Source organism: Canis lupus, chromosome 13, assembly GCF_011100685.1.
Source record: "Canis lupus familiaris isolate Mischka breed German Shepherd chromosome 13, alternate assembly UU_Cfam_GSD_1.0, whole genome shotgun sequence".
Classification (NCBI taxonomy): Eukaryota; Metazoa; Chordata; class Mammalia; order Carnivora; family Canidae; genus Canis; species Canis lupus.
Window position 1 is genome coordinate 34,054,335 of NC_049234.1, and position 23,713 is coordinate 34,078,047.

The 23,713-nt window shown below is 49.4% G+C and overlaps 1 protein-coding gene across 2 annotated transcripts in view; it reads right to left on the reverse strand.

Annotated features, from left to right (window-relative positions):
* Positions 1-23,713, reverse strand: part of FAM135B (family with sequence similarity 135 member B) — a 277,653-nt gene that overhangs the window by 59,782 nt on the left and 194,158 nt on the right. For both annotated transcript variants that reach the window (XM_038555598.1, XM_038555597.1), the window contains exon 7: positions 21,549-21,675. In XM_038555598.1, coding sequence (XP_038411526.1) covers positions 21,549-21,675 — 127 coding nt within the window. The remainder of the gene's footprint in view (positions 1-21,548; positions 21,676-23,713) is intronic.

Sequence of the window (23,713 nt, forward strand, 5' to 3'; positions counted from 1 at the left end):
TATAACAAAAACAATCTGTCTCTTCTAAGTGACAGAGGGAATATCTGTGGAAGGCATTTTTAAACTACATCCTTTCATACCAACTATAATCAATAGACTCTAATGGATGCAAATTTAGTGTTTATGGAAACATGATAACTGAGATTACTTCCAATGATGTGAGCAATGAGACTCTGGCGGAAAACAAAAACCAAATCTATATAAACGTAGCTTTTGAGTTAACCAAAACTTTTTCTGTGCATGTGAGCCAAAACAGTAATAATTCTATTTCTGTGACTTCTGTTTGTAGCTGTGCTAAAAACAGGGAAAAAATAAAAACAGGAGACGAGCGCGCCCACTTATTCAATCTTCACCACGTGCTGGTCACTGCAAGTACATTAACCATGAGAACAACCCGTGGGGCTGGCATTATGTTCTATTGAGAATGACTAAGTAAGTTAGTGCAGTACACAAAATTCACAGAACAATCACTTCAGAATTATATGGAGTTGGGCCAGAATTTCCGTTCAAGTAACTGCCCTTAGGAAAGATGTCTAGTCTGTCAAAGGCTTAGTTTCTCCACCTGTAGAAAGGGCCTCATGCTTAGAAATGTCGGCAGATGTAGAAGACACAGAAGAAATGACTTTTGCAGAAACTGAACACTGGGTATAACATAGTGCCTCCCAATGTGTGCTATAGCCACTGAGTCTACACTCCTGAGACCTTGTTCAATGACCTGTCTCCCCTGAACACACACACACACACACACACACACACACACACACACACACTATGTGTGAATAGAATGGTTCCTCATTACAGAGCAACACAGAAACAGTTTACCGGGCATTGGTAATATGCCCTTCAAGAAAATTAAATCTAACCAAACTAGCAAATAAAACCATTTCTAAGATCTCAGTAATAAACAGAAGTTGAAATGAGTTGAACACATTACAGGTAGATGATAAATATCATGTGCTACTTACCAGGAGGAGCCAATACACGCTACATGGGCAAATGCCATTAATAAACACACAGCTGAACACCAGCAATTTGGTCTCCATGGGAACAGAAGGTAATATCACACCACTGTTCTTTGATGGATCTTTTATTATTTCAGTATTTGAAAACTGATTTTTCAAGAGGATAGAAACTATCAAACATATTCAATTATGCATAACATTGGAGATACAAAGTGTGGGGTCTGGAATATTCCTTTGGTCCTGCTCATTTTTCAGGGAGGAAAGAGGACAATGATTAGGGCAGCAGGCCGATACTTTGGAGAAGGGATCACAATATACAGTTGTCCTGTGATTACTAGAATTGCTAAGCCCTGAACCTGCCCCTGGAAGCATTCATCCCAGAGGACTGACTTCCTGCCATCAGTCATTTAACCAACGCCCACCAGGGACCAATGAATGCCCAGAGCCCTAATCAACTCAGGGAGACCACTCAGCAATCATGTAGTAAAGAACTTCAAATCTGGTTAAATATTTGAGATGGAGACTAAGAAAATATCAAAAGAGCAGTTTAAGGTAACATGGGAAAGGCCATACCATTCCCTAATTCATCAAAAACAGGAGTCATGCTTGGATTTTCTCCTTCATCTAGATCTACTTATTCTCCTGCTAAAATGCTCCCCACTCTTTACCCTGCCTCACTTTCTGCTTTCATTCCTTGGGTTCGGTTCTGGCCTGGATTGCTCTAAGGGCCTCCTGCCTGTTCTATTCCCTTCCTCTAGGAGCTTCTTGGATGAGAGACATGGGTACCCTTGTGCTAGGGATTAGCAGTTACTAGAAACCAAGAACAGTGTTAACAGCTTATGGGAGGCTGGCCTGTGCTTCCCACCATCTTATGTATTTTAATATGTTAACTCATTTACTTCTCACCCCAAACCTGTGAGTTTTACACAGTAATGTTGTTTTGTATCTTACTGATGAGTTTGCCTCAGACATAGAAAAGAAAAAGCAACTTGCATAGGATGATACACACCTTCACACACCTGCTCACACACAAGAAGTGGCTGAGTCTAGAACAGAACATAGCAATGGGGATTGGAGTCTATGGTGGATATCACAGGCACTCTAGTAGGTATTTAACTTGGGTGGTAAATGTTTGGGTTACCCAAAGATGACAAGAGCCTCCTGGCTCATGGCTGGATCATCATTCTAGCCTGGAATCCAGAGACAACCTGCCGTTTCCTTCAGACCCAGGTTCCTTCTAAATGAAGTTCAAACATGACTTTGGTCAGCTGCAGTGCTGCTCCTTTCTCTAGGGCAGCCTGGAAAGGCCCTGTGGCGTTCAGCTGCTAGGAAGAAGCAAATAGCCTCAATTGTGGATCCTGGAATCTCTGAAGCCAGGGTTCATATTCTAGGTGCTGCCCAGTAACTGGCTCCTTGAGCTTTATGTGTTTTCTTTTCCTCATCTTAAAAATGACATGAATAACAACCTGGCCCAGAAGCTGTCATTATAATTAAATGAGTAAATCAGTGTAAATACCTTAGAAGTATATTTGGCACATCAATGATGACAATGATGGTAGTGATGGTGGTGATGGTAATGGTAAGGATAAAGAAGCCATGTGTATATACCTCTACCCCCTAAAAGACTTCTAGGAAAATATATATTCAAGGCCTCTATTCAATTAGCTTGTGTAGAGTTCAGCTCCTGGTTTACAAGGAAACAGGAAATATAGTAACAGCAACAACAGTGTCTGTACCTACATCCATATTTAAAGATTCCACCAAAAGGGGGGCTGGAAGGAGGGGCGACTGCTTGAGGCAACAAGGAGTAACAGAGACCAAGGTCACACTTTCATTTGTAAAACTAAAAATCCACATAAAAACATGAGGTAATGGTTTCAGACATTGGCCATCAGGCTGCACAGACTACAACTGAAGTGAGTTCTACTACTGTCCTAACATACTGCCTGCAGGAACTTTCCAGGACATGACATGAGAAGGCGGAGCTTATGAAAATCCTAGAAGCCTCCCTGAGTCAAGCAGATGGGGCTGAGAATTCAGAAGACTAATGGCCCAGAGTTCACAAGACACCGCGCTAGGGATGAGAGCACAGGGAACAATTCCCAGAGCTTGTACACAACTGGGCATGATGGGTGCATCCACAGACCAGTAAGACCTCACAATTCATGGGACAATGAGCAAAGCTCAGAGGGGCACTATCTCAGCAGCTGGATAAAATTAGCCTTAGAGGAAAGACTTCTCTGGTCCCTACTAGCAAAGCTTAAAAGCAAGCCTTGGAAGGATCAAACTGATTATAAAAAACTTAAATGCAAAAAAAAAAAAAAAAAAGAAAAGAAAGAAAAGAAAAACTTAAATGCATCCCATAATGAAGCTCTCTCCCTAAGTATATACACTGATATAAACATATTTGTTTTATATGTACTTGTTATTATAAATACATATTTTATTTTTATTTCATTTACATAATGAAAATGAAACTATTAACACAATGCCTGGCATGGAATCAAAAGTACTAGACATACAGAGTCAGGGATATGTAACACATAAGGGGGAGAAAAGTAAAACAGTGGAAACTGATACAAAAAAAAAATGACACGGATGACAGAGTGGCTCTCAGCAAAGAGAGTTACAGCAAGGAAAAGGAGGTGAGGTAGAGATGGGAGGTGGAGACATGGGGGAGAGGAAGGAGGAGATGGGGAAGGAGGTAGAAGCAGAGGGAAAAGGGGGTGAGAGGGGCAAGTCATCTAAGCAGAGGGAGATTTGAGGGGAGAGATGAGAGGAGAGACGGGTTATAAGAGGGTAGGACAGAGTTAGGGGCAGGACCAGAAAGTTACAAGAAAGCACATAAATGTGACGACACAGAGTGGAATAGCATTGCCTACTCTGCTTCTTTATAACTCTTATCACAATGATAGCTTATGACTTATTTATATAATTAGGTATTTAACAACATATGAGCACGCCAGTGCCCTGCTTATCCATGAGGCCAGGACAGCATGTGTCTTACTCACTGCAGTTTTACTGAAGATGATCACAGTCCAAGAACATAGAGAATAACCAGGTTGGCGAATACATTAAAGAAGAAAGGGGACAAGTATTATTGTTACTTTACTGACCAGGGGAGGCTAAGTCCTGAAGTTTTGCTGACTGACTCAAGGACAAAAGCTCGTAATGGCAGAGTCCAATTTATAGATGGATGTCTTAGCTCCAAGTCCAGGGATTCCTAAGAGCCAGAAAATGAAATTATTCTTTTTGGTAACTCATGCCAAGTCTTCAACTCTTCAGTGAATAGTTGTGCTCACATTATAATTTGTATTTTCTCAGATGGAACAGTTACAAGCACAAAAAAAAAAAAATCAGAGAGCATTTCTGCTATATTTAGGAAAAAGAAATGTTCCGTACAAGCTGCAGGTGAGGGCAAGGACACCGAGGGACAGTGCGTGTTAGTGTGGGAGGCTGCTGCTAAAGAGAGGAGGTTCCTGGGGAGCCTGAGTGGCTTAGTTGGTTAAGCGTCTGCCTTTGGCTCAGCTCATGATCCTGGGGTCCTCAGAATCGAGCCCCACATTGGGACCCTGCTCAGCAAGTCTGCTTCGCTCTCTCCCCACCCCTCACTCTCTTTCTCTCTCTCTAAAATAAATAAAATCTTTCTTAAAAAGAGAGAGAGAGAGAGAGAGAGAGAAGAGGTTCTTTACACTGTGGACTAGGTCTTTCCACATGTAGATCTTAAGGTTACGCAAACAGCACACAGGTGTTACACAGTGTGCTACACACAGCTATCCTTTGCAGCTTCCTATCTGTGTAACCCAAGGCAAGGAAGTTCCTTTCTCTGAGCCTCAGTTTCCTTGTGTCCAAAATGCAGGTGATTAGGTTTAGCTCAGAAGGTTGTCAAGGGCATTAAATAGGATGAAACATAGAGACAGTGTCAATAGCCCCATGACAATGGTTACTCACTTAGGGTCCACATGTGGGGGCAAGTATTGTTCTGGAGGAACAGTTACTGCTCCCAACACCTGTGGTCTCACAGCTCAAAGTCTAGTGAGGGACTGGCTAGAAAACTGGCAATGCCAACAAAATGCAAAGGTTGCAGTGGTAAGAGTAAGCAAGAAGTTATCTGGGACCCAGAGAAGGGCCTCCTAGCCCAGCCTGGGGTCAAGGGAGAGGGGAGAAATTGGGAGGCTTTCAGTGGAAAGGATCCCTAAGGAAATATAAAGACATATATGTGGTGGGGCTTCCGCTGCCTTCTTCACAGACACAACACAAATCCCCAGTCCAGCCAAGAATGTTCTGGAGCTCTGACTCCATGTTGAGTGCTCTGTGCATTACCTCTAGCTCAGAGGTGATGAGTGCAAGGACTAGAGTGATAGATCTTAGGTTGGAACCCAAGTTCTGTCCAACTCCAAAGCCTGTACCCGTTGGTCCATTCCAGGAGCCCTCAACAGGAGGAGGCATCAGAACCACCTGGGGAGATGTTTTAAATTCTGTGGTCTAAACCCCAATCTAACTGTGCCTAAACAAAATCCCTGGGAGTTGGGGCACCTGGGTGGCTCAGTGGTTGAGCGTCTGCCTTCGGCTCGGGTCATGATCCCAGAGTCCCTGTGGGGAGCCTGCTTCTCCCTCTGCCTGTGTCTCTGCCTCTCTGTGTCTCTCCTGAATAAATAAAGTATTTTTAAAAAGTCCCTGGGAGTAGGGCTCAGATTGGCATATTTTAAAAAAGCTCCCCAGGAGACTCTGCTGTGCATTCCTGGTTTATAACTGCTGCTCCCTTTCCAACTGCAGGGGCAGCCCCAGGGAAAGGGTCTCTCTGTGGGTGACCTCGTACCATGTTCAAGCTACTGAGCTTGAACTACTGAGCTACTAAGAGGTATGAATTTGTTGGACTTCTGATGTCTATACCTATGTTAACATATACGCTGACAGCAGGGAAGCTGTGAAGCTTGACAGGCATATGTTGGCAGTGGATAGACCTGGGTTTGACAAGGTAGGTTGATAGGCTGAGCTGAACAGCCGATTCCCCTGAGCCAGCTTACCGGGGGAGGGAGGAGGGGAGGTGGCACACAGGCCAGCCTTGAGGCTGCCTATCTCAATTTCTCTCTCTTCCTCTAAAAAGTGCAAGCCGATCTTTAGTCCAGGGTGAGACCAGGAAGAGGAGGAAGGAGGGCAGAGGTCAGGTAGGCCTGCAAGTCCTACCTGCATGGTGGGGAGGGGCTCTGATGACCTCCTGGTTTCCAGGCCTCTCCCCACCCTCTGCCTGCAGCACCTGCCCCGCTGGGCCAGGTAACATCTTAGATGGCGGAGTGAAAAGCAGCAGCCTTGGAAAAATAGGCTTGCTCCATCCTGCTCCTCTGCTTATTGGGTTCAAAACAGAACATGGCTGGGATGCCCAGGTGGCTCAGGGGTTGAGCATCTGCCTTTGGCTCAGGGCATGATCCTGGGGTCCTGGGATTGAGTCCCACATCAGGCTCCCTGCAGGGAGCTTGCTTCTCCCTCTTCCTATGTCTCTGCCTCTCTCTTGTGTCTCTCATGAATAAATAAATACAATATTTAAAAAAACAACAACAGAATAGAGATACTTTGGTGGAAACTGCCTCATTTCTTCTGCTAACATAAGTGGATGTGCCTGTGTAAGCACTCACATGTGTATGTGTGTGCACATCACACTCATAGATGCTGACAACTCTGTTGCCCAACAGCCAGTTAGCAGCTAGGTACTTTCATTATGGGGGGATGTCATTTAAGAGGGTCACTGAGTTCATTTCCTGTGTGCCCTGCATTACACCCGCTGTGTATCCCTCCTTTGGCACCCTCAGAATGGGACCTGCTAGAATGAGCCTAAGGGAATCACCACCAAGGACGTTGGACCAGGCACTGGAGACCTGCTGTGATCTGGCCCATCCTCCGTTAAACCCCACTATGAACCCTGGAATTCAAGACCACACTATAGTCTCTAAACAGGTTTTGTGCATCGGACTTCTGGTCTTTGATATCTACGGACGCCTTTCTCCAGAGACCCATAGTTACAGTCAGGGTAGGTTTGACAGCGCTGCAGTAACAAATAAGCCTGAGAAATCCATGCACAACACTGTGGGAGCTGAGTCATCACCCACACAAAGGCCACCGTGGATCAGCAGTGTTGTGGGCAGTTTTCCTGTAAGCAGAGACTCAGGGACCCAAGGGCGTCCCATCTTGTGACACTCCCTTTGCCATGTACTCTTCAAAGACACCACAGAAGGACAGATAGCCTGGAGCATCATGCACAATATTTTTAAGGGACAATTCATATGGCCCTCAACTATCTGCAAGGGAGGCTTGGCAAAACGTCTTTACATATGCGCATTAAGAGAAATGAGGTTGGTGAGGACACAGCCAGTTGGCCACCACCATCATCCTGACCACCAAGACTGCTCCATTCTTCTTCCTATCCCTACTACACTTCACGCAAGATGGGGGCGGCCCTGGTCACAGGCATTCACAGCCTCCTATTCCGGCTGTAGGATTTCTGGGTGGTGGAGGGTACTGTTGATGCTGGAGCTGATATGGCCTTATTATCCCAACAGCCAGAGACCTAAGAATATAAATTAACTGCCCTTCTCAATGGGGAATGGTAGACACAGGAAGGAGTAATAGACATGGATGCTCCCATTACGGATGGAGAAGAGTAAAGGATTCACAGCAGACATTGATCTGCTGGGTTCTAGATGAGGCATATGATGGAACTCTTCGGTCCATCTCCCTGGATCCATGCAATCCACAGTCCCTGGGTCTCCTGCTCCCTGGGAGCCTGGGGTGGCAGGAGGCGTGTGGCCCCTTGAGGGACGCACACCAGGAGGGAGCCCCAAGGGTTGAGATGAGCCCCGAACAGCCAAACAGTCTTGCAGTCCAAGCTTGTGGTTTCTTCAGCAACACAATTTTTGGGGGAAATTTTGCAGGCTGTCAATCTATTTGTTTCCAGTCATCTCCCTGGGCTCTTAAATCTGCTGCATTTCTGTTTTTTTGGCCCCAGGCCTCTGTAGAAACTAAACAGGAGCTGCCTTGGAGCTTTCTAGGTCGACACATAGGAGAGCTGAGGCATTAATCTGGTTCTTGCCTCAAGTCACCATCACTTTATTCAACCAAGAAGTTTTCTTGGGGTTCTCTCGAAGTTCCTGGGTGTTGGTTGTTTTGAAAACAACCTCCGTGTGTTTGTTCAGAAAGAGAAACAGGCTTTTCCAAGGTTGCCAGTTCCCAAATGCCCACAAGGACTTTCCCTGTCTGTCCCCCCTGCTGTCTGCGTGAAAGCTGGCTGATTCTTTTCCTGAGCTCACCTGCCTCTGCGACACTTCTCCAAACATAGCTACGGGTGCTGCAGACGCATGGCTGATGCTCACTCTCCCAGCTTCTTCCTCCAGGGCAGCCGTTCTCAGCCAGGGCCGGTTCTGCCTCCCGGGGGTGTGTGTCAGTGTCCAGGGGGCATTTCTGGTTGTTGCAGGGGAGGAGGGGGTGCTTTTGGCATCTAACAGCGTAGAAACCAGGGATGCTGCTAACATGCCCTGAAGTACGCGGGGCAGCCCCCATCCCTATGCCCCCCCAGCAAAAAAATTATCCCCAAATGTCAGTAGTGCCGGGGCTGAGGGCCTGCCAGAGACACAGCTCGGCAGCCTTGGGTCTGTCTTCCGTGGCCGCAGAGCCGACCAAATGCTCCGCCCCTGCGCAACGCAGATCCCCGTGTGCCCACCTTCTGACTGCTAGGTCTCCACTTCTAGATTCCTGCTCGCTAAGGTCAATGCCATGCTTTCAGGTTTTTGGTAAGGCGAGACCACAGAAACTACGAGTTTTTATTATTATTATTATTATTATTATTATTAAAGTAACACTAACTGCTGTGATAAGCAATCCATAAATCTCAGTTACTGAACATGTTTTTTTGTTGTTGTTTTCCCAAAGTCCCACACCACTCAGTGACTCTCCTGTGTGGCTCTCCTCCAAATGCTGTCTCCTCGCCCTGGTCCTTTTGTTTTGTACCACCGCTGTCCCCAAACACAAGACCCCTGAGGTCACCATCGAAGAAAGGAAGCCCAGAGCATCAAGTAAGATGCGCAGGGAGCAAGGAGGAGAGAGGCTCATGTCATTTCTGCCCCCATTTCACTGACCAGAGCCTAGTGTCATGGCCTCACAGAGCTGCAGGTGTGGCTGGGAAGAAGGAGAGGAGCGTGGAGTCCCCTCCTCGATGTCTCCACACCTGTCCCATCTGTACAGCAAGGTTCTGCATCTCCCGAGTTGGCCCGTCTGCCATGGGCACAGCACACTCTCTGGGGGAAACCAGCTCTGGAGGCTTGAAATCCTGGCTCCCGTGTCAGTGTCCATTCCACTGAGACCACATCGCATAGGAAAGGCCTTCTCTACATCCACCAGCTGATGTCTGCCCAGCTGGATGGCAGGGGAGAACCAAATGCATTGCCAGCATTCTGGGTAAAGTCAGTTACGGGCTCTTGGCATTCAGCAAGACGTGGTTCAGAGATTTCAGACACATATCCAGGGTGAAAGGTTTCATGTCCAGACCTGGTGTTCAAATTCCCACAACATGGGACACATCTCGACAAGAGTGTGATCTAACCCCCTGCCCTTTAGGACTCGGGCCTTTAGGACTCGAACTCTGCTCCGTCTCCTAACCACCACCTTGCTAGCACGGCTGCGTGCGGGGTGCTGGCTGAAGCCCAGCTGACCCTGCGGGGGAGCGAGTGCTGCAGGGGAGCTTGCTGCAGTGCCCGACAGTGGCTACCCCCACTGCAGTGTGTGCAATGCAACCCGAACATCCTGCCAGGCACTGTCTGGGTGCTTCACCCCCGCGCCGTGCTTGTGCATCACTGTCACCCTGGGAGCTCAGCCGGCTTCCTCAGCACACAGTCTGCAGGTTCCTGCAGGTGACAGCTCCCCACCACCACCTCAGGAGCCTTGCTCGCCTCCCTCCCCACCTCAGTCACTTGGTCCCAGGCCCAGGGCTGCGGGCGTCTCATCACATCGCTTTCTCCCATGCCAGGCCTGGGCCACCGGACCCTGAGCTCAAACATTCTTCCTCTTCCAGGGCCACGGTGAGTCCAGAGGGTGCCCTTATGCTAACCAGAGTTTCCCTCTTGGGTGGATGAATGGGGAGAGGGAAGGGCCCTTGTCTAGGTGGAAACGGCTATAGTGACGCACAGCTTGGCAAGTGGAGGGTGGGCGGGATGTCAATCCCAACTCACCTGCTCCTCCAGGTGTCTTTGTGTAGTATACAACTTGCACAGCTGTACAGGGCAGCCCTAGTCACCACCCCCTGCCCTCACTTCTGGCTATGTCTCACTCTTCACATCACAGCCTAAATTCCCCTTGCTCAAGGAAGCTCCTCTGTATGCAGACCAGGCTGGGTTCCCCAGAACAGCAGTGCCTTTGCATTCGTGACGATATTATTAAGTAAAGATCAGTGTGTCTGCTTGCACGTGTATCTTGCTCCTAGCTGAACTCCCAGGGGCTAGTGCTGCAGGTTAGATATGCAATACGATGTTTATAAAATGAAGGATCAAATACGCATACAAACGCATATCCAGCCTCAACACAAGTGTCTGGCCCTCGACTTTATGCCTTTTCTCCCGGGACATCCTCCTCATGGCAATGGTACCCCATTGCTGGCTCTTGAGCAAGTGGGTAATGGAGGCAATTGTCATATGGGCGCCCGGCAGGCTGCTGGTGTGCTGGACAATATGGAACAGGATCGGCCCAAGAGCTCAGCTCTGGTGCCTGAGCAGCAGCACACAAAGCCCTGACCTCCCAGAGTCCCTAATGCTCCTAGTTCAGGCTTCCATGTGACACGTCATGACATGCATAAGGTGGGCACAGGCAGGAAAGTGGCAAAGAGCTCTAGAGACTGTCAGCCCACTGTGAGGGTCCTCGTTCCTGCTTAAAACTCTGATGACTGAGCCAGCCTGTCACCTGTCGGCTTCCTCAAGGCGACTGCTTGGTGATTCATCCTGGGATAGAAGGGTGACATGTCCTTGGAGGGATTTAATTGTGAGCATTATGAATGGCTATGCCCTCACGGAATGCTTTTAAGTGGAGCCGAGTGATGCATTAAGCAATTATTCAGACAAGACATTCCGACAAGACAGCAGAGGCATGTCCAAAGTATAAATGTACGAAAGAGAAAATAGCGGGTTAGGATACCTGGGTGGTCAAAGAAGGCGTCATAGTGGTGGCGATCACTGGGTTGGGCTTTGAAGGATAAATAGGAGTTCTTGCAAGGGAAAGCATGATGAAAGAGGGTCAGAGGACGATATCTAGGGCAGAACGAATAGCAGATATCCCCTTCTTTGAGTTAAATGCTCATTTAAAAAAACTTAAATGATGGAACACCCGGGTGGCTCAGCAGTTGAGCATCTGTCTTTGGCCCAGGGTGTGATCCCAGAGTCCAGGGATCGAGTCCCACACTGGGCTCCCTGCATGGAGCCTGCTTCTCCCTCTGCCTGTGTCTCTGCCTCTCTCTGTGTATCTCTTATGAATAAATAAAATCTTTTAAAAAATAAATAATAAAAAACCATAAATGCCTAAATCAGGGTCACCCAAAATGGATGCTCTCAGCCATTCGCACTTTAGCGTGAATAAAATTTGCCAATTCTCCTTGTTAGGTAGCTAGCTCACAGCCAGCCCTTCGGACCCATGACAGATGACCACCACCTGTGCTTATCCTTCAGGTTCCCTGCGTTCTACTTGAGTTACAGGCAGGACATCCCTTCATCTCTCCGCCCTGCTCACCTCCCCTGCACCTTGCCCACTCCCTACTGGGCCACCACAACAGCACACAAGCTTCCCTCTCTGCCCCGGCCCTACCTCCTCTGACCAATCCTGTACGGAGCTGCAGGAGAACACGTCCTATCGCACGGATCCCCTCATGCAGTATTGCCGTGGCTAACCAGGCTTACGGGGCTCCCGAGGATCGGGCCTCCGGTGACCCTTCCAGCCCCAGGTCTGGCCGCACTCACCTCCCTGGCAGCCCCAGAAGGGACACGCCCTTTCCCTCACTGCCCTCACCTTCACACTGCCCTTCCTCACCCCTCCGCTCCCCTCCACAACCGACAATTCACCCCCTTCTGATTCACATCAGCGCTCCTTCACTCTGGGAAGTGTTTCTGGACCGCGTCCCAGCCCCGGGAACCTGGCCCTGTTTGGTTCTTCACGAGCAGATGCCAGCACCACCGGCAAATGGCTGATTTCCGGCCGTGTCAGTTCCTGTTTGGGGTCTGCGCGTCTCTCCCTAGGCTGGGCTTGTTCACTCCATCACTGGGGCAATCGAGTTAGGTGCTCTGGGAAAACATGTTAAGTAAAGCAAGAAATAAAGTTTCAAGGAAAGGATATTCTTTCTTTTAAAAATGATGGGCCAGGGGTGCCTGGGTGGCTCAGTCAGTTGAGCATCTGATTGTTGATTTTGGATCAGGTCATGATCTCAGAGTCGTAAGATCGAGCCCTGCATCAGGCTCTGTGCTGGGCATGCAGACTGCTTAAGATTCTCTCTCTTCCTCTCTCTCTGCCCCTCCTCACCTCTCTCCCTCCTTCTCTTAAAAAACAAAACAAAACAGAAAAACCTAACTGAGCCAGAGGACTTGGAAGGCCCCTACTCCTGTGTGGCTTTGGAAGACAAAGGACATAGGAAACCGCTAGTCCATGGCAAGAGATGGAAATAGAGGCAGAGTCCTACATCCTGTTCTTCCAAGTCCCTCCCTCCAGGAAGCTCTCCATCAATCAGCCCGGGTGGTGAGCCCCTGTCTCAAGTGTCCCAGCAAACTACAACACTCAAGACGAATTCTTTCTTAATGTTTATCTCCCATCAACTTACTATTTCAATCTCTTTCTCTTTTCTGCCTAAATTGCCAACTCCATAAGGGTAGGTTCGGGGCTGACTTGTTGATGGTGGTTCCACTTCCTCTTCCACCTGAGTGTTAAATACAACCACTGTCTCGATGAGAGCAGAAAGTGTGGCTTAGGCTTCGGTTCCTCAACTGCCAAAAGGAGCAGACATCAGTAGAGACACCGAGACACCTGTTGCCACCCGCCCGCTCAGCAGTAAATATGCAGCCCATGGCCACCCACTTACTGGGAGGGTCCCACTTACTGGGAGGGTCCCAGGATAGAGAAGGTAAAAGCAATTCAAAGGGGACCCAAGGTGAGTGCCGGACGACAGGGGACCTCGGCACCTATCTAGGCCCCCCAGGGACCAGCTGCCCAATGCCTGGAGACTCTCCGAAGTTACTAGAGTTTTAGATTCCTCACCTGTAATGATGTGAATCTATTCCAGGAGCCGTGAGGAAGCACAGCAAAAACGGTCAGCACACAGCCTAACATGTGTAAGGGTTCAACATGCAGCTGACAAGCTGACGTAGTTACATCAGAAGGCCAGTGGGATGGGTGGTGATGTCATCCCAATACCCCTGGGTCAGGGAGGAGGGAGTGGAGAGAGAGGGATCCCTAAAGGACTAAGGAGCTTTCCCCTCCTGAGTCCAGGCAAACCTTACAGGGTGAACATGTTTCATGCTCCCCCTATAGGAAAAGAAGACAAAACAGAGGCTCAGAGTGGCCAAATGACTTGCTGAGCTCTCACAGGCCATCGACAGAAGAACCTGACCTTGCCTTGCCGGTTTCCGTACTCGAGCCCAGTGTTCTTGCCTGAGTGCCCTGCTGCCCCCCTCACCTGGTGACCACTCAGCCTGTGTCCACGGGGTGTCAACTGCACTGGACACAGGACAGGCTGGGAAGGGATACCTCTGGCCCATCCTTGCCCCCTGACATCCCATTGCGCCCAGAAACTCCGGAGAGGAAGAAGGCCTCCGAAGTCAGGTGATGATAAAGGCGGTTTTCGTTAATGAAAAGGATGGGGCATAAATAAGCGATACTGCAGACTTTTGCATGAAAAGCCCATTTTCACGGATTTATATTCTTTTGCGGAAATGACCCATGGAATTTCATACACACACGAATGCAACGTGCCAGGGAGTCAAAGCCTGTCATAGCTCTGTGCCAGGTAGCAACTTGCTGTTTGTTTTGCAAGGTTTTAGTAAATCAGATCAGGGGATCCCTGGGTGGCTCGGCGGTTTAGCGCCTGTCTTTGGCCCAGGGCACGATCCTGGAGTCCCGGGATCAAGTCCCACGTCCGGCTCCCGGCATGGAGCCTGCTTCTCCCTCTGCCTGTGTCTCTGCCTCTCTCTCTCTCTCTCTCTCTCTCTGTCTATCATGAATAAATAAATTTAAAAAAAATCTTTAGGGGATCCCTGGGTGGCTCAGAGGTTTAGCGCCTGCCTTTGGCCCAGGGCGTGATCCTGGAGACCCGGGATCGAGTCCCACATCAGGCTCCCTGCATGGAGCCTGCTTCTCCCTCTGCCTATGTCTCTGCCTCTCAATCTCTCTCTCTCTCTCTCTCTCTCTCTCTCTCTCTCATGAATAAATAAATAAAATCTTTAAAAATATATAAAATAAAATAAAAAAATAAGAAATCTTTTAAAAAATAGTAAATCAGATCACCACGTACATGAGAAAGCGTTAGAGGATCTCATTCTCATGGAGAAGGTAAGTACGACCATGCTTGACATCTTAATTGCTGAAATAGCAGACATCATTAAACCCATTTTTTTAAGCGATAAAACATGTTTTTCTTTAAATAACTATTGGGATTCCCTGATGACTTCTGATTCTTCCCCAGGTAGTTAACCTGACAGCGTGTTGCTCACAAATTTCAAACGGTTGTTCCTCTGCGCTCAAGCATCTCACCACCACACCAGTGTTCGTGCCACACACTCCCCATGCAGGCATCACGCTGGGGCCAAGGAGGCAGCTGAGTTCTAAGCATGCACCTGCCCACCACAGGAAAATTGTCTAGGTATACGGGGTACTGCTTATTTAGGTCTTATTTAAGACCTTATTTAATCATGAAGTAAAAATGAGGGCTAATCGTAATTGTTCCCAGAGCCAAATTATGCCTCTGATGGGCCCCAGGCACTTTTCACCTGTTAGAAAATATAAAAGAAATATAAACTTAAAATTCTACTTTCATGACTGCATTGATATAATTACATACCATCTATCTGTCCATCCACACATACTTTGTCTTGATTTTCCAAGAAATTAAAACATTTCATTGGTCCTTCAAGTATTGTGATGCCCGTGTCCTGTCTACTGTGTCTGAGGGCTACGTTGATAAGGACATCTGGGTGGCTCAGTGGTAGGGTCTGCCTTTGGCTCAGGTCGTGACCCCAGGGTCCTGGGATGAGTCCTGCATCAGGCTCCCTGCAGGGAGCCTGCTTCTCCCTCTATTGTCTCTGCCTCTCTCTGTGTGTGTCTCTCATGAATAAATAAAATCTTTTTAAAAAGAACCTAATGGGGCAGCCTGGGTGGCTCAGCGGTTTAGCGCTGCCTTCAGCCCAGGGCATGATCCTGGAGTCCTGGGATGGAGTCCCACATCGGGCTCCCTGCACGGAGCCTGCTTCTCCCTCTGCCTGTGTTTCTGCCTCTCTCTCTCTGTGTCTCTCATGAATAAATAATAAATATCTTTAAAAAAAAAAAAGAACCTAATGGGAGCATTCTTGGGTGGCTCAGTGGTTTAGCGCCTGCCTTCGGCCCAGGGCATAATCCTGGAATCCCGGGATTGGGTCCCATGTCAGGCTCCTTGCAGGGAGCCTGCTTCTCCCTCTGCCTGTGTCTCTGCCTCTCTCTCTCTCTCTCTCTCTCTCTGTGTTTCTCATGAATAAATAAATAAAATCTTAAAAAAAAATGAAAATGAAAAAAAATAAAAAGAACCTAATGCTATACCATCTCACCTCATCTATACCTCCAATGCTGAGGGAGCACCTACAGCATGCAAGCAACTCAAGTGGGTGCCAAGGGTGACAGAAATGAAGATGCCCCACCAGGTGGGGGCTGAGGCTGCATTTCCCCATTAGCACCTTGTCACCAACTCCTTGTCTCGTGCTCGAGACCTAATAGGTGCTTGCGGGATATCTGATGAGCAAATGGACTAATGGCAGGATCTCTGCTCATAGAGACGTCACAATCCAGAGGTAATACAGTGACGTGTTAATGGCAATAATGAATGTCTGTCCTTCGCTCTGGGACTCTGGATCCCCTTGAAAGGAATATGAGGATGTTTACAGTAACAAGCAAGGGTAAGTTTAAAGCAAGGGTGAAGTACAAGGAACCCAATAAAAAGCGAGGCAAAGAGGTAAAAAGAAGGGCGAGCCTAGGAGGTGATAGACGTCTGTCTGGAAGTCAGCCCTGTGCCTCAGTTTCCACACCCCAAACCCCACCAGACACATGCCTGCCTTGAGTGAGGGGCTGCTAAGCACAGGAGGCTTCGTGAAGCTCAGTGCTTCACCTCTGTGGGCATGTTATTCCCTCCCAGGAAGATGCCGTTTTGCAATTCTTGGCAATCCGACTTAAAAGGGAAGTGACTCCAGAGCTACGATCTAGAATTTTCTCTCAGTGCCATGCTCCTGGGTCTGGAAAGCACCTTTGAAGTCACGCTGAGGATGGAGGGGTTTCCCACTGGCAGCCACCACATGCATCTCAGACAATTCATCTGCTCTGCAGAGCGCAGCCCGCCCCTAGCACGACTTCTGGGATTTCCACAGTGAGCCCAGGACCAGGGACACTCAAGGTGCCAGCTAGACCACGTCTGTTGGAAAGTGAAAGGCCTGACAGTCTACTTGCAAGGGCTTTTGTTCTCCTGCATTTGGAAGTTCTGGGATTCCATGGGTTTCTGACACTCGTGCATGTGCCCTGCCCCAGGCATGCACACAGACAGAGCAGAACCACAGCCGGCCCCGCAGCGCAGGAGTCAGTGCCCCTTCCCTGGTCCCCCACGAGACCCTTCAGGGCTGAAGAATGGGTGTCAAGATCGCAAGAGGCTGCAAGGCTGTGAGCTCGAACTTAACCTCTATCCCAGGTCCTTTTTCTATAAAAGGAAATGCACCTTGGTGGTCGAGGAGTGCATGTGCACCCACGACTTAAGAGAGCAAGTGTCCAGACATTTGATGTGAAATGATTGACATCACTTTACACACCACTGCACAATTTTAAAGCTTCAGCTCCTGCTTTGTCTCATGCGCTAGACCCCAGGACCCACTGCAGGGGAGACAGAGGTGCTTTCATTGTAGCCCTGCAGCACACAGGTGCTAGCACACAGTTGGGGCCTACTATGTGACTGATGCATGAGCACAAGCACACTGATGTCCCTGCCAGGGGAGGCCGAGCTCTGAGGACAAGGAGAGTCCTCAAGCCTGTGTGCCTCTCCACCAGGCTGCTATCCTGCCCTCGGGCAGTGGAGTGACCCAGCGATTTCGGTGACACACTGGGAGGGTGTGGCATACCTGGAGGGAAAAAGGGATTTGTTGGGTTTGGATTTGGATTCTTGATCTTCAACGAGCGTCCGCCAGAGCCCTAACATTATTAAGTGTGATAGCAACTACTATGTGTCAATTTTGCCAGGCCACAGTACCCAGCTCCTTGGCCAAGCATTATTCTAGATGTCTCTATAAAGTTATGTTTTAGAGATTAGCATTTAAGTCATCAGACTCTGAAGAAAGCAGATTATCCTCCATAACATGGGTGGGCCTCATCTAATCAGGCGAAGATCTTAATAGAAGGACTGATCCCCCTCTCCCATACCCAACAAGAAGAAATAATTTGGTCATTGGGTCAATAGACTGCCTCTGTGCTCAAACTGCAGCTTGTACTTTGGTCTCCAGCTGGAGTTAGTCTGAGCTGCCTAGAGTCAAGCCTGGAGGAAGTATTTTGGAGAGAGAACCTTTTCCAAGGAAATCAGAGACTGCTTCTCAGAGGATGTGCGTTAGACTTCCTTCTGCGACTTCCTTCCTTCCATCAGGACTAACCTGATGATTTCGGACTTGCTGGCCTCCGTAATCACACGAAACAACCCCTTAAAATAAATCTGTGTGAAACATCCTCCTGGTTCTGTTTCTCTAGAGAATCTGGACTAATAAATCAAGCATGTGTCAAATGCCCCCAATTGCACCAGATAGGGACAGGGAATGCTGCGTGGGGAGATGGGGCCCAGCACAATCTCATCCAATCCTCGTTCTACACATTGGGAAACAGAGAGCCAGAGAGGGCAAGTGTCTGACTCAAGGTCACACAGCAGGTTGGTGCCGAAGCCAAGAACGAAAGCACACCTAAGACCCTCTGTTCGATGTCCTACCCATGAGACTCCATGGGGGCTCTTGGAGTGACATTCAATTTAATTATGTGGATAAACCAAAAGAAAAAATAATCCAACAGAGGGTCTTATTGATCACTCTGTGCCAGGCTCTAGGCTCCAGGCTTTTATATGCTTATGTCACTAATCTTCTCAGCAACCCTGCAAGGCAGGCATTAGTGTCCCTTTTTGACAGATAAGCTTCAAATCAGAGAAGGAAAATAATTTCAACAGGGCAAAGCTGCTGGCTTGTGATGGGGAGGGGATGCGAGCTCCAAGTCTACATCAGAGGCTCCACCTCCAGCGAGGCTGCATACGTGGAGGGAGGAGCTTGGCTACTGGAGAAGGGACCCTCGCCTCCCGTGTTTTTTCACATGGTCAGCTCGTTTTGCTATGGAACTCTAGTTTCTGCAAACATCTTTGCACGGAAAGGCTTATTTTGAAGGGAACACCTGGCCTCTAATCCTTCCAGCTGATGCTGCAGTCTGCGTGGATTCCCATGTTATTTGCTAATGCACTGGGCTTCTTGGGGATTTGGATGCGCAGCTCCTAGGGGAGGAAGGGGGAGTGGATTTTATTCTCTGCTTGGCAGCCCTTGCCTGGTGGGAAGGCACGGGGTGGGTGCGCAGCACTGAGCCTGCATAATTGGATGGGACCCAAATGGAAAATACACAGGAAAAGAATCAGGTCCTGAAAATAACCCATTGAGCTAAGCTCCATGAGCAAGTTCACTGCTGAGCACCCACAAATAAGCTATTTTATCTGACTCTTGTAAAAGACAGGGATGTCTTCTTTGACACACATCCCCAAAAATAGCCAAGAAAAGAAATAGAAGGGGGAAAAACTATACTGTATCATGTGCCTGCTATGGGTCTATTTTTGTACTGTCTTGATACATATTAACTCCTGAGATTCTCTCTAAAAGCAGGTATTATCCCATTCTCCAGTTGAGAACTTGAGTTTCCAGGGGTGAGTCAACTTCCCCAAGTCACATGGCGCTGAGGAGCACAGCAGGCGCCTGAGACCATAATCTTTTCTCTCCCACATCACACTCTCTCAAGGGCAGGGATCTGGCTGGGTCATGCTCAGCCTCTCGGATGCCAGGGTCCATGTTCCCTGCCCCAGTCCACCCCAGGTCTAGGGCTCTGAAAGGCCTCCAAGGAAAGCCCTGCCTGGTGCCGGGCCTGGGCTTGTGATGCTGAGTGAGCTTGGTCTCTGTCCCCAGACGTTCAGACACCAGGGGAGGAGAGTCTGAGCTGCCTAGAGTCAAGCCTGGAGGAAGTATTTTGGAGAGAGAACCTTTTCCAAGGAAATCAGAGACTGCTTCTCAGAGGATGTGCGTTAGACTTCCTTCTGCGAGACACTATTATCATAATCGTCCTCACAGGCTCCTATGGATCCAGCAAAAGGCCTGTCTTGGAATATGCGTCAAAATGCTTTGAATTGACCTACGGCCTCCGATGTTCCCTAATGTCCTATGCCAATTACCTGGAAAATGGTCTGAGCTGGAGATTTTCAGGTCCATCTCTGGGGAGGCTCTGTGCCAGCACATGTACGGGAGAGGGAAGCAGGACCCAGCTGAGGGTGCAGCAGGGCTGTGATGTGGTCACAACAAAGGTTTCAGCCCACCCACAGGCAGTCTGGAGCCAGGCCTGCAGCAGGGGGTCGGGGCCGATCCAGGGAAGCACACAGCATCTGCTAAGGAGGAGGGGTCAGTGGGTGGCCCTGGGGATGCAGAGGGCACAGGAAGTCCTGGCCTTCCACTCCTTCCCAGTCCTATGCCGGAGCCTAAAGCCATCTGTGTGCATGAGGTAATACAGACACACCCACCTCCCCTGCCTGGCTGGCTGGTCCCCTGGCCTCCACTCCCTGCTGGGTCCAGTGTCATCACCGAGGACATGGGTTCTAGAGGCTCAGTGGCTGCCTGAGATCCTACATCCACACGTCGCTAGAGTCCACCTTCAACGAAGTGCTATTTGGCTTTAAAGTCTCCTCCTTTCAAAGCACAGAGCCCTGTCCTGGGACCAGTCCCTGTCCCGCAGGAGGCTCACAGCAGCTCTCTCCTCAGCTCCCCACATGAGGACACGTGACATAGAAGCCTGGCCCAGATGGACATGTGACTTAGGGCAGCTTTTGCAGCCTGGCCTCCTTGGCTGGGGCTCAGGCTAGGAGAGGTGATGTCATAGGAGAGCCAGCAGAGCAGGGGACTGGATATGCTGGACCCTGTGAGCCAGGAGTGGGGCTGCACAGCACAGTGGGGTGCCTCTTTGGGGGCGGAGGGGGGCAGGCTGAGTGCAGACAGCCTTCCACACTTATACTATGGGCTGTGGGATGGTAGTTCAAAGTGTCAACCCAATGGGCCACAGGGTGTCCAGACACTTGGTTAAACCTGATCCTGGGTGTGACTGTCTGGATGAGGCTGACATTTGAATCAGATCGCCCGCCTGACATGGGTGAGCATCACCCAACCAGCCAAGACTGTAGAACCAAAGGGCTGAGCCAGAGAATGTCCTCTCTCTGCCTCCCTTCCAGCTGGGGCACCAGTGTTCTCCTGCCTGCACATCCAGGCTCAGGCTGGAATACCACCAGCTGGGCTCTCCTGGGTCCCAGCTGGCAGGGGGTCAGGTCTTGGGACCTGTCACCCTCCTTCACCACATGAGCCAATTCTGTCCAACAGATCTTCATGTATATGTATAGTGTAGACATAAATATGTCAATGCTCGTTGGAAATACTCTAATCTGTTCCTCCATCTATTTCTTGCTGTTTCTGTTTCTCTGGAGAAGCCAGGCTAATGCAGGCTGGGTATTTTTGAGCAGGTCCCTAATACAAATGCTCCTGTGTTGGCTCAGGAGAGACAGGGGCAGAGTGATGCTGAGTGTGGCCAAAGCCATGCACCTTACAGAAGGGTAGGGATGGGTGCTGATGGGGAAGAAAGAACGAAGGAAAGGTCAGGGTATGTATATTTATTGAGTACCTACTGAGTACCAGCATTGGGCTAGGAACTTTACATCCATTACAGCCACGGGTATACACATGACCCCAGAAGATTATTAAGTTTTCATGACCTCACCCTTTGGGGCGGGGCAGGGAGGAGAGTTAAGACCCAGAAAAGTGAGCAAGTGAGAGACGGGGCCAGGTTTTGAAAACAGCTCAAGGCCAATAGGCTTTTAAGGTTATGATGACATCCAAGGGAGGCCCCTCACAGGGGACCACACAGAAGAGACGCATGTGAGGACCCTAGGGCCAGTGTCTGCCCCAAGGCCGGCATCAGGATAGGTTTCACAAGAAGGCAGGGATGGATGGGCAGATGAGAGGAAGGGACACACACCCCACGCCCTGGAAAGCCGAGTGTGGCCTCAGGGCCACGTCCCTGTGTGGACCTTACCTCTGAGGATGTCGGCTTGCAGTATCCGGCTCCGAAGACCAGGTTTTCCAGAGAGAGGCTGGACTGTTCTGGTCCTGTGTCTGGCCCGCCTTTACCAAGCCAGGAGCCTCTTCCCGGACGGGTAAAACTGCAAGGCACGAGGATTGGAGAGGGAGAAAAACAGTGTCAAGAGAGGGATGGTGCCAGGAGCTCAGCCCCTCGGGGCTGTCAGTGGGGCACTGGGAGCTAAGGCATTTAGGAGGCGTAGTTTGCTCCGGCCTAGGTGGTGCACCTGGCATGAGATCCTGGCAGGAAAATGGCACACATCCTAGAGGCTGACCACGTGCCTGCCGAGAGACACTGAGGCAGGGCTCCAAGGGGACGGGCTCCAGGCCAGAAGGACGGGGGGCTCCATCCGGTACCGTCTGGGTCTTGCTTCTACTCCCTTTGGGGTACAATCTGGAGTGAGCTCCTTCAAGCCTCCCCCCTTCCCTAAGCTCCTGTTGTATTTCTGCTTAATTCATTTATTCAAATATGTGCTAGGTGCGTGGCACACAGCTGGCGCGTGTTCGGTGGCGGGGAGGCCAGCGGATGCAGCAGGCATGGGCCTCTCTGCAAAGACACTGTGGCCTAGGGAGGGAGCCAGGTGTAGTAGGGGCAAGGTGAACTCCGAGCCGTGAGCACAGAAGAGCAGTGTCTGGAACCAACCAAGTGAAGGAGGACCCGTTTGTGGAGAACGGCCTGGTGGGCTCGAAGCCCAGGGGCAGCACCCACAAGCTCCGGGTGCCTCTGAGGGGCTGAGACGTGGGAAGGGTTGGTCTCAGCACCTTCCCCGGCAGCCCTGAGGATCCCATGAGATGAGCCCAACACAGCTTTAAGTACAGCATCAGGCAAACGGTAATGATTCCATAAATGCTCCAGCTGTTGTCGATCATGCCACAAATATAATAAAATCGAACGCCATCATTACCGTGTTTAGATAGTTACTGTTGATAACAGCACAAATATCACCGGGTGTGATATAATCATCACTCTCGTGTGGCTGGAGCAGCGATGTAAAGCGAGCGTGCAGTTTAGCTACAAATGGGTAAGAGGGACGTTTCGGGGTAAACAGAGAATACATGCCATGAGCAGCGATGCTCAGGGCACGTTCAGGGGCAGGATGCAAATGAATAACTGGAGTCACTGGTTATTTTACTTAACTGTGGGCTCGGCTGGCTTTCCCAGTCGATCTGAACCCCTCACGCCGAAATCCAGCTCTTCCCATTTAAGGATTAAAAAGTAGATTCTCTTCTTCGGGGTGTTTCAGGAAAGGCGGGAGGCCTTTTGAGGTTACATTTTAATTTCACACCTGCATCTTCCTGATTGGTTTTAACTGACACTGCAAAGCTCACCTTTCTGGAAAAACCAGAGCTTGCCCTATTTGACAGGTATTTCCTATAATTTTAAAGGGTTTCCTCTGCTCTCAGCCACTGTGAGCGAACTAATAGAAATCCTTCCTGTAGAATCCAGAGAACAGAAGACAGTTCTATTTTTACCCCCATCCCTGGAGAAGCAGGCTTTGATGTTGAATGTCTATGTGGGCTCCTCTCTGTTGCATCAGATTTGCAAGGAGCTCTTTCCGTCAGGTTACATTTTCTACGAGGAGTTTCCAGATCCCAATTCCTCGTTAGATCGTATCAAGGCTCCCAGCAGCAGGAGGAGTGACACCTGCTTCTCACAGCTGTTTAGGTCAGTGTGAACACTGAATCTCCTAGTTGGACCCTCGCTGGTCCTCCTGCCTCCACCCTGATGTCACCTGCAGCCCAGCCCACTCTGGCCAGCAGAGGGATCTTCATGGTGTAGCTCTCAGGAGGTGATGCTCCTGCTCAAAACCTCCCATGCTTCCTTCTTCGACAGTAAATGGATTCTCAAGTCTGTAATGTGTTATTAGTCACATTGTTAAATGTGAGCTTTACCCACCCCAGTTTATCTCCCTGTGTCCAACTCAAAGGCTGTTTCTTCTCTGAAGCCCATCCTGGTTTCCCCTGAGCAGAACTATTTTTTCCCCACACTTAAAGTTTTCTCAATTCAGAACGTGCTTGTTGGGTGCTAGCCAGGAGGCCGAGATCGGGGCCTGTGACACGGTAGGCACTGTGTAGATTTTAATCAACTGAATGCATGGCCAGGGTCTCAACGACGTGTAC